Source organism: Galeopterus variegatus, unplaced genomic scaffold, assembly GCF_000696425.1.
Source record: "Galeopterus variegatus unplaced genomic scaffold, G_variegatus-3.0.2 Scaffold1080, whole genome shotgun sequence".
NCBI lineage: Eukaryota > Metazoa > Chordata > Mammalia > Dermoptera > Cynocephalidae > Galeopterus > Galeopterus variegatus.
In genome coordinates this window covers 304,165-315,088 of record NW_007727191.1, presented here as the reverse complement: position 1 = coordinate 315,088, position 10,924 = coordinate 304,165, and the positions used below count along the sequence as shown (strand labels likewise).

At 38.9% G+C, this 10,924-nt stretch overlaps 1 protein-coding gene across 1 annotated transcript in view; it reads left to right on the top strand.

Moving 5' to 3' along the window:
• Positions 1 to 10,924, top strand: part of CAMK1D (calcium/calmodulin-dependent protein kinase ID) — a 255,649-nt gene that overhangs the window by 103,236 nt on the left and 141,489 nt on the right. The window contains exon 3 of the mRNA XM_008574657.1: positions 6,004 to 6,078. Within this exon, the coding sequence (XP_008572879.1) occupies positions 6,004 to 6,078 (75 nt within the window). The remainder of the gene's footprint in view (positions 1 to 6,003; positions 6,079 to 10,924) is intronic.

The following is a 10,924-nucleotide window of genomic DNA, read 5'->3' as shown; positions in this document are numbered from 1 at the left end:
TTTTTTTTTTTTTTTTTTTTTTTTTTGTCTGCTTGTGTTATTTCTAACAGCCCATCTTCAACTTCAGAGGTTCTGTCTTCAACTTCGAGAAGCCTGCTGGCTAAATTCTCCATTGTGTTTTTTATTTCACTGAATAACTTCTTCAGTTTGGCAAGTTCTGCTACATTTGTTTTCAGGGCATTGATTTCCTTGTACATTTCCTCTTTCAGGTCCTGTATATTTTTCCTCCTTTCTTCATGATGTCTAGCTGAGTTTTCTTTTATCTCATTCAGTTTCCTTAGAATTATCACTTGAAATTCCTTGTCATTTCAAGGGCTTCTTGTTCTATAGGGTCTAGAGCTTGAGATTTATTATCTTTGGGTGGTGTACTTTCTTGATTTTTCGTATTTCTGGTGTCTTTTCTTTGATGTTTATTCATTGTGGCAGGGTTTCACAGACCACCATGGAACTTCCCTGCAGCTCCTGGGGCTCCCCCGCGGGCCAAGCCGGAGCAGCTCCGCACTTTCGCGGTGGGGAAAGACAATAGATGGCTGCTCCTCCGGTGGCGGCAGCAGCGGCTGAAGCTGTGGTGAAGAGGAAGCGGCATGGTGGTCTCAGCAGAGCCCAGGTGCTTCACAGACACTGCTCCGGCTCCGCGTTGGGCCTCCAACTCCTGACTCGAGGAGTTGGGTTTCCAGTGACTTTGGTTTTTTGATCAGCAGCCTTTTTCTTAGCACCTTCCTTCTTTTTCTTTTCTTCCTGCTTTTTCTTTTTCTTTTCTTCCATCAAATGTTCCTCTTCTTGTGTTTCTGGTTCTTCCTCCCTGGGCTCTGTCCCCGGTGGCGGCGGCTCCGTGGGGCTCCGGTGGTGCAGCACGGGCAGGCGCAGAGTCCTGAACATCTCTTTCTCTGAATTGCTGTGACCTGCTGGCATTTCATGGATCAGGATGTTTACAACCAAGTATCTTGAGAGTATTCACTAGATTCAGATACTTCAACACATCTCTACACCCCCCGAAGTGGATCCTGTATTGTGAGTGATGAAATGAATACTTTGACTTTAGGTGTTATAATTTTACACAAATAACTCTGAATTTATATGAGCTCTAGAATATTCTCACTATAACTTAGTTAAAATGAAGTGAGTGTAATTGTTTTAACATGGACTTGGGGGTGAGAATAGACTTAGATTGAATCTCAGCAATGCCAGTTATGAGTTATATGACCTTGGAATATTACTTAACCTCTTGAGATCTTAGCCCCTCCCTCTTATCCCCCCACTTGTAAAAATGGGGAAAATAAAGCCTACTTTGTAGGGTTGTTGTTAATATTAAATGAAATAATTAAAAATACTTACTACAGTCTTGACACGTAGTTAACACTCAATAAATGGTATATATAAAACAGCTATGTAAGTAGGTCCTAAAGAAAGTTATAAAATTAGTTCATCACTAGGTTTAAATTTGTACATACCAGAGGACTGAGGAAATTGCACTTGTTACAAAAGAGTCACAGTTGAAATGTTTCAAGAAAACAATGTAAGAGATGTTGTCAAATTTTCCAAACTTTTTATGTTTTTTATAGGTAGAATATGAGCTCTATAAACTAGAAAGCTTGACTTCAGTGCAGAGCAAAATTCTGGAACAGAAAATTAAGCAGATGGTTTGTGATCGTTTAGTAAAGATTGTAGTGGTTGCTAGGAGCTAACATGGGTTTACTAAGACCAAATCTTCCCAAACATCCCATTTCCCTTTTAAATAGTGTTATATGGTGTGTGGAGCTGAGGAATGCCATTTCAGCAAAGCATTTAACTGTCTCATTATAGATAGGATGGTAAAATATGGGCTAGGTGATGGTACTGCTGGGTTTGCAGCTAGACAGCAATTGAAGCCAGTTGATTAATGCATGGTTCTCTTGATGGGGGTCTCTGGTGGAATACCATGGAACTCTGACATATACCCTTCCCATTTAAAATTTTAATTAGGAATTTGGATGAAGACTTATGGGATGGATGTGTACCAAATATGCAGATGGCACAAAGTTGGGAGGGATAATAAATACAATAGATAAGTGAATCAAGATTCAGAATACTGCTGATCATCTAAAGTACAGCATAGAACCCAGAAAGATTGAATTTAATGAAACTAAGAGTGAAGACTAAGCTCAAAAGATCAAGCCTGAGTAAGAAAGGAAATTGTGTTTGTTAGAGTTCAAGTGAAAATTGACCCTAAGCTTAATATTCATTCATTCATTCACTCACTCATTCATGCGTGCAACAAATATGTATCACAATGTCATGCACTTTTCTTGGCATTGGAGAGACAGTAGTGAACAAAACAGTCAAAAATCCCTACCTACATGGAACTTATATTCTTCATGTGCCAACAGTTATTCAGGTGCTTAAAAAAAAAAGAGAGGAACCTAATGTTAGGCTTTACTTACAGAAGTGTAATATCCAGCTCATGGTGATTAATAGTGCTGCTCTATTATTTAATACTCTATACTTGATGCTGTGTTTTACATTGGGATCATTATTTTCAGTTCTGGATACCACAGTATGGACAAATAAGAGTGACAATAGAGTGATGAGAGGAACAGAAACCATGTTGTAGGGGACTGGTCAACGATGAGAAGTCTAAGAAGAGGCGTTACAGCCCCAAGTATTTGCAGGAGATATGAGAAGAGGACTTAAGCTCATTCTCTGTTGCTCCCAGGACTCACTATTAATTACCAGGAGGCTGATTTCTGGTAAATATAAGACAGACTGCCTGAGAAGTGTTCTAGCTGTAGTTTGTGTGAACTCCATAAGGGCCGAGACTGTCTCTCTTGTGTCTTGTCCTCCAATAAATTCATAGTACCTAGGACTGCGCCTGGTACGTGGTGGGCATATCAAATATTTGTTGAGTGAATAATGAAAAGACAGAATTCAGCATGTGGTAAACGTTTGCATAGAATAGATGCTCAGCTCATGTTTGAGCCCTAGTCCTAGAAATGTGTGCATATTCATATGGCATTTTGTGGAAACAACCTATGTACTAAAATAATGTTAAGACTTTTAAGTTCAGTTTTTGTATATTGCAAGAAGTCTGAGGGTGGAATAAAGTACCCGAGAACAGATGTGGGCGGCCAGAATGTTTTCTTTTACCATGTTCTACCAAGTGCAAGTTAATTAAACCACTTTTCTGAAGAGACAGTTAAGAGGCCATTTTAGGATTTATTTGAAATTTCTCAAGTATGCTTATTCAAATATTACCCATCGCAGCTCATCCTTCATCGTTTTTTTGAGGCCTTCCCTGTAATTCCAACCCATACAGGGCCCCCTTTCTCTGACCTTAAAGGCAATTCTACAGAGTTTATAATTTAATTCTTTCTAATTGCTTCACGGGTCTCTCCATCTAGGTGATGAGCTTTTTGAGGGCAAAGCCTTATTTTATATTTTTCTTGTATTCTCCTGACACATAGCAGAAACTCAGTAAATGACAATTGCTTGATTGCTTGATTCATTAATACATTAGTTAAGAGGGATAATTAGTAAAAATTTCTTTCCAGCTACTGTGACAATGCTATTTGGGATTGTTCCCACTGTCTGCGGTACCTCTCTGGATTGCTCCAATGGATTAAATTTAATTTCTAGTTAGTACTCCTGTGAGACATGATGGCAGGTTACATAACCTTTAATTTCTCTCTCCCATGCATCCAAGGAGGGAATTGTAGTCTTAATTTATTAGAGTGTGCCACTTTGGCTAGACAGGTGCTTTGTATTTAGTTGATTCTTTGTATATTTGGTAGTTGACTCTGTATTAAGGACTGAACTCCAGGGCTCAAACAGCCTTCTTGGCTTGACCTCCAAGGGGAGCTAGGACTGCAGATGCCAATCTCTAAATCCGGTTCAGAGGCTGATTGAGTGATTCATGTAACTAGGGTGATCACATTTAGTGTATGAAAGTACAGGGTGTCCAGTTACACTTGAATTTCAGATAAACAGCCAAGCAATTTTGGAGCATAATTATACTAAAAAGTATTCATTGCTTATCTACAATTTGAATGTAACTGTGTGCCCTGCATTTTATGTGGCAGCCCTCCTGTAATCCCATTCCTCTCATAATCCCATAAATCTAGGCTCTTAATGCCCAAATTAACTAGACTGAAAGAAAATATTGTGCCCATGTTATTGATTTCAAAGGCAATTAAAATTTTTTTTTCCAAAAAAAGGAAAATCTACATGGTGTATTCTTTTTGTGGTCATATTCTCTTAGTTATATCCAATAATGATAATGCCACGAGAGTCTAGGATCTTAGTCCCAAATTAAGCTCTCTTGGTTTCCATGGTAGCATAGTTCATTTGCTTCTTATAATATATTGCAGATATTATTTTGCTTAGGTTGTGCAGTAATCACTGCTGACAAATAAATAATTAAGCTCTATGCATTGGAATTGGGTGAAATGTGAATTCGATATAATCTCTCATTTCAGCTCCTACAAAACAACTGCGTTAACTAATAAGAGCTGTAGAAATCAAAGCAAAGCATTGCCGCTCTTAGTTAATTATCTTGTTCTCTTCTTTCAACTCAAAGCGAAGATAATATTCTTGATTGTTCTACCTATAAATTTCTTTTTGTGGGGATGACATCTCATACTTAGGAAGATTGCCTCTTTTTTCCCTAACTAAATAATGTTGTTTTTTGCTGTTTAGTGGCAACAACCTTTAAATGTCATTTATTTACTCAGCAAATACTTATTAAGCAAATCTATGCTCGGCACAGGAGGGAAACAGAATGAATAATATAGTCCCTGCTTTCAAGGGGTTCACAAGAATCTGCATGTTACATGCTTGTTTTTAAATGATTCAGCATCATTTCAGTGAAAGGCTTGTGGTAAGAGCTAATTAACTCATCGAGTAATGAAATGATTCTTCTCTCAAATGCTTTAAATAAGTATCAGGCCTTACATTCCAAGCAGAAATTGCTCTTAATGCATCTAGGGGCTAGAATTAGGCTGTTTTCTTCTTCCTTGGTTCTTTAGTTAGTACTTTGCTAGCCAGATCAGTAACATCAGAATCTCTCAGGGAGCTGGTTAGAAATGTGGACTCTCAGGCCCCATCCCAGACTCACTGAATCAGAACATTCATTGTAACCAGATCCCCAGTCAATTCGTTTGCACATTGAAGGGTTTTTTGTTTGTTTGTTTTTTAAATTGATTATACATATTCACAAGGTAAGATGTGATGATGAGATCAAAACTGTAAGCACTGTTCTAACAGTATTTTCAAGCTCTACTTTGTGCATACAGATCATCTGAGGATCTCATTAAAGTACTGATTCCAGGGCTCCACCCTCAGAGATTCTGTTTCTCTACGACTTCAGTGGAGTCTGAGAATGTTCATTTCTACCAAGCTTCCTAGAGATGCTGGTGCTACCTGTTTGAGAACACACGTGGAGTAGCACTGGCCTAGTTCTCTTGCGAAACTGAATTGACATTTGGCGGCGGTGGGTCAGTGAGGAGTCAGGTTGATTTTCCTTTGCTTACGCAGGATTCAAGAATGGTGGTGAAACTGTTCCCTGAATGATATAGCCTGTTATGGGAGATGGATATGCATACAATGAACTGTTCAGGCCAGTCTGGGATGGCCATTGTGAGATGTGAGAGGAGGGATTTCAGACAGTGAGTTGAATTGAATTCTGCCCAGGGGCTAAGCTATTTGAGTTGGGCCCTGCAAGATAGTAGGATGTTGATGGGTTTGGCCCACTTCTGGGATTTAGACTAGGAAGCATATCCTGCAACAGTAGTTAATCCACTATTGCTAAATTGTAGGGTATTGAGCCTTAGGAATGAAGAGGAGCAGAGATTAGGAGAGAAATATTGAGAAATGGGTCTGGAAAAAGTTTGGGGACAAGATCGTGAAGTCTTAAATATTTTGCTATGGAGTTTGGAATCTGTCTTGTAACTTTTTGCTATGACATCTATTCCTAAAATTTTTCATGTCTAATTGTACTTAATATTGTGTGTGCCTTTTTCTTTCTTTTAGGATTAAGCATGAAAACATTGTTGCCCTTGAAGACATTTATGAAAGCCCGAATCACTTGTACTTGGTCATGCAGCTGTAAGTATCTTGTTTAATTGATCAGTACAGACCAGGGTTGCAAGCTGCAAGCTGGCCTTAAAGGGGCCAGGTGGTAAAATACATGAATGTAGTAGCCGGCTAAGACAATAGGGAGTGGTGAGACCCGTGGGACACTGGAGAAGCCTGTATGCATGTAAAGACAGTAGGCTGTAGACAGGCGTCTGCAGGCCTCACTTGGTCTAGTCTTGCAGCTGCTGGGCTGCACTGCAAATCCTGACAGTGAGATCCAACACTACTATTGCAGGGTGTCTCTGTCGCTTTCCAATGTGCCAGGTCCAAACACTGCTGCCTGAAGACACTTCAGTGGGCCCGCTGTGAAGTACACTTTGCTTCTGTCTCTAGCAGAGACTCCCACTCTTGTCTTCATTTCTAGGGATGCAGGGGAGGGAAGCAGATGGTAGCTGTGTGCTCTGTCCCATCCCTTCTGCACTCCCTCTGGCAGATCAGCGCAGTGTGATTGAAATTGGAATTCATGCCAAACATAGAAAAGTGTCATTGGAATCAGACCATGACATTATCACCCCCGTTAGGTTATCTCTGCATTCCAGTAACACTGGAAATTGCCATAGAGGGAGGAAATGTTCTTGCGGGTAAGCACCTGCAGGGTCCTTGTCTATTGTGTATGCCAAGGAAACGCGAAGAGAATTTGAGCCTCTAACTGAAGGGAGTTTATTGGGCTGTGCAAGCCAGGAGTGATGTGGTCTCATGACCAAAAACCAAGCTCCTGGAGTAAGTAGGGGTTACAGCTTTTAAGGGTATGGCTATAGAAACATACATATTTTTAACAAGGGCTGGGTTATTTCTAGGCATATTTAAGTGGGAATGAGCGCACACATGCAGTGCAGTGTCATGTATGTTACATGCAACCCATGTTCTCATCGGGGTAGAGATTTAAACATTTAAGTGAAGGGAGGTTGGCCTTGTGTCATCAGAAGGGGAAGTTACGGGCAGAGCCAGGACCAGTCCCAGTCCGCAGAATGGATTTGGAGTTTAAGGTTGTGCAGCAGGAGGTTATTGTGAAGTCACTTTCTCATCCCATCAGCATTGTGCAGGGAAAAGGGAAAGCGGAAAGGCTGGTTAGGAAAAGAAAGGAGTGGGGTGGGTCTCAAATGAGAAAGCTGCGTATTCAGGTAAAGACTTTACTTGAACATGTGTTTTTTTTATATTTGTGATGATATTAGCCTCCCTACTCAAATAAATGCTTTATGCTAAGTGATATAATTCCTAGGAGTATCCCAAGACTAAATTTATTAGAATTGAGTGATGGAAACTACTTCAGAATGTTATGCTTTAACCATGACCTGAGTACATAAATTCTGGAACTCCATATTATTTGGCTTAATGACTGAAGAAGATTTTTGTTGAAGATCAGAATATGTACTTAGTTTCATTATTGATTAATGATTTCAGACTTTGAATTACCAAAGGTATGTAGAAGAATTGATGGTTAAGCTAGCAATTTCTTTTCCATGCAGTCTTCTTTTACTTATGAATCTTTAAGCAACACATTAACTTGGGATCATGTTAGGATGCAAATAAGTATTCATCAATGCATTTATTTAATCTTCCATTATATTAAAAACATTAGTAGGTTATGACATTTTTGTATGAATATTTTAAAAGTGTCCAAACTGCAAACCTATGTACGATTTTTCTCTGTCAAATGGCAGCCCTAGGTGGTGACTAACAGTTTAACAGATTTTTATAGTATAGTCAGCCATGAGACTGACCATGAGTAAGTTTAAGCAGTTTAACTGACTCCTTGGTTCCATATTAACTCTCCAGTTACCTAAGTTCAATCTTTTCTGTTTCTTGCTCTTCTGTTTGTTTTACAATTTGATACATTTCTGGTTTTTCCTAGAGAGCAGTAGTTCTCCCTGTATTTGGGGACATTTCCCTGGGAGCTTATGTGACTTTGTTTTATATAAAGTCTCCTCTTTAAAGATGCAGGTGAATTATTTTCCCTTCAAAAATTGATTGCCTAATAGGAAGAATATGACATTTTGGTGACAAGCAAAAGCCCCACAAAATGTTAGCCGTGTATTTAAATGTGTGCATTTTTTATTGGTAATGCGAAAAGTACTAATACATGAATCCAAAGCTATATGTATTTACTTGCTTAAGTTTTGTGTTCATGGGTCTGTAACTAAACATCAGTTAAAAGTGCCCAAAATATCTCAGCCCTGCATCTTACTAGCTGCGTGACTTTGGGCAAATAACTGGGCCTCTCTGATTATCAGTTTCCATAATGGAAAAAAGTAGAGGTAATAATAAAATTTACATTAGAGGACTGTAGTGAGTAGTGAATGGAAAGAAAATGGCTGGGAAATGGTCTGTCACAAATAGTCAGTCTTCATTACATACTGGTTTCTTAATGAACATCTACATGATTTTATCAGTATGTCTCTCTAGGTGGTCTTTAATTTTATGAGATCAAATTCAAGTATATTTGAATTTTGTCTTTCTAAGCAACTTGGTTGCATATAGTTGTTCCTTACTATCAGCAGGGGATTGGTTCCAGGACTCTCTGTGGATACCAAACTCCAGGAATGGTCAAGTCCCTGATATAAAATGGTGTAGTATTTGCGTGAAACCTAGACACATCTTCTGGTACACTTAAAATAATCTCTAGATTACTTATAATACTGAATAGAATGTAAATGCTATGTAAATAGGATTTCCTCCTCCTTTTGCAGTTATATAAAACTTCATTGATATGGACCACACTCATTGAGAACTTGTTGAAATTCAGAGAGGAATTAGGCTGGAATTATACATTTTAAAACATATTATCTTTTATTATTGTACTATTATTTTTTGTTGGGTTTTTTTTTTTCCTTCAAATATTTTCAATCCTGGGTTGGTTGAATCCACAGATGTGGAACCTGCAGATACAAATGGCCAACGGTACTTACCAGCAGAAGTTTATGTAAAGACAGGCTGGCATGACAGCATAAAAGTCTGGAAAAGAACCAAACTTCGAACAAAGGTTGGAAGTCATATGGGCAGCATCGCCATTCCCATCCCCTCCCTGAGCTTTTCTGCCAAGGATTTCCTCCTCCTTTTGCAGTTATATAAAACCTCATTGATATGGACCACACTCATTGAGAACTTGTTGAAATTCAGAGAGGAATTAGGCTGGAATTACCCTTCGGGAGCACTGTATGAGGTTTGTCAGGCAAATTAATCACAAAATCCAGATCTAGAGGTGATGCATGTTGACACTACCTGAGGAAAAAACTATGTAGGTGAACTATTAAGCAGTTTAGAAGCACTATTTACCCAAACGTTGGATATGCTAATTCAAAATGTTAACTTGTATAGATTCTTTTTTCATTGGTTTTCATTACTTTTAAAAATCAACTTTATTGAGGTATAATTTACATACAATTTATGCATCCATTTAAACTGGACCATTGAGTGATGAATGAGAGAGAATCATGCTCATGAAATCCCCACCACAATCAAGATATAGGAAATTTCTCTCACCCTCAGAAGATTCTTTGTGCCCCATTGAAGTCCTTTCTCCCTCATCTATAACCCCAGTCTACCAGTGATCTGCTTTCACTCACTAGAGATTATGTTTCATTTTCTAAAATAGGATATAAATGGACTCATATAGCATGTACCCTTTTGTGTCTGGGTTTTTTCGCACACAGTTATTTTAACATCCATTCACGTCATGATATGTCTCAGTAATTTGTTCCTTTTTATTGCTGAGTAGTATTCCATTGTTATAGATATTCCACATTTTATCTTCTTACCTATTGACAGACTGATGGAGTTTGGATGTGATGTCCCTTCCAAAACTCATGTGGAAATTTGATCTCCAATGTGGCAGTGTTGGAAACTGATGGAGTCATGGGGGTGGGTCTCTCATGAATGGATTAATGCTCTCCATGGGGGGGAGGGTAGTAAGTGAGTTATCACTCTATTAGTTCCTGCGAGAGCTGATTGTTTAAAGGACCCTGGCACCTTCTCTCTCTCTCTTGCTTCCCCTCGCCATGTATTCTGCTTGTGCCCACTGGCTGCTGCCACTTTCTGTCATGAGTAGAAGCAGCCTGAGGCCCATGCCAGATGCAGCTATCCCAGAATCGTAAGCCAAATAAACTACTTTTCTTTATAAATTACCCAGTCTCAGGTATTCTGTAAAAGGAACACAAAACGGACTAATACACAGACATTTGGGTTGTTTCCAGTTTGGGGGCTATTATGAACGAATCTGTTATGAACATTCACGTACAAGCCCCTGTATGGATGTATGTTTAGGTAAAGGTGTCAGTGTAGGGTGAATGGGCCATATGGTAGGTGCTATGTTTAACTTTTTAAGAAATTGCCAGGCAGTTTTTCAAAGTTGTTGTATCATTTTATATTTTTTTACCAGCAGCGTATGTAAATTCTGTTGCTCTATATTCTTGCTAACTCTTGAGGTTTTCATTTTAGCCATTCTAATGGTGTGTAGTGGTATCTCAGAATGGTTTTAATTTGCGTTTCCCTGATGATTAATGATGTTGATCATCTTTTTATGCCCTGGTTGGCCATTTGTATGTCTTCTTTTATAAAGTGTTTGTTTAAATTGTTTGCTCAATCTTTATAGGATTATCATAATATTATTGGGTTAAGTGCTCTTTATATATTCTATCCTTTGTCAGCTATATGTAATATAAATATTTTCTCCCATTTTGTAACTTACATTGTTGTTTTTTTAATGGTGCCTTTTAAAAAACACATTTGTTGGGGCCGGCCCGGTGGCGCACTGCTACAGTGCGCCGCTTGGGAAGCGCAGCAGTGCTCCCGCCGAGGGTTCGGATCCCACATACAGACC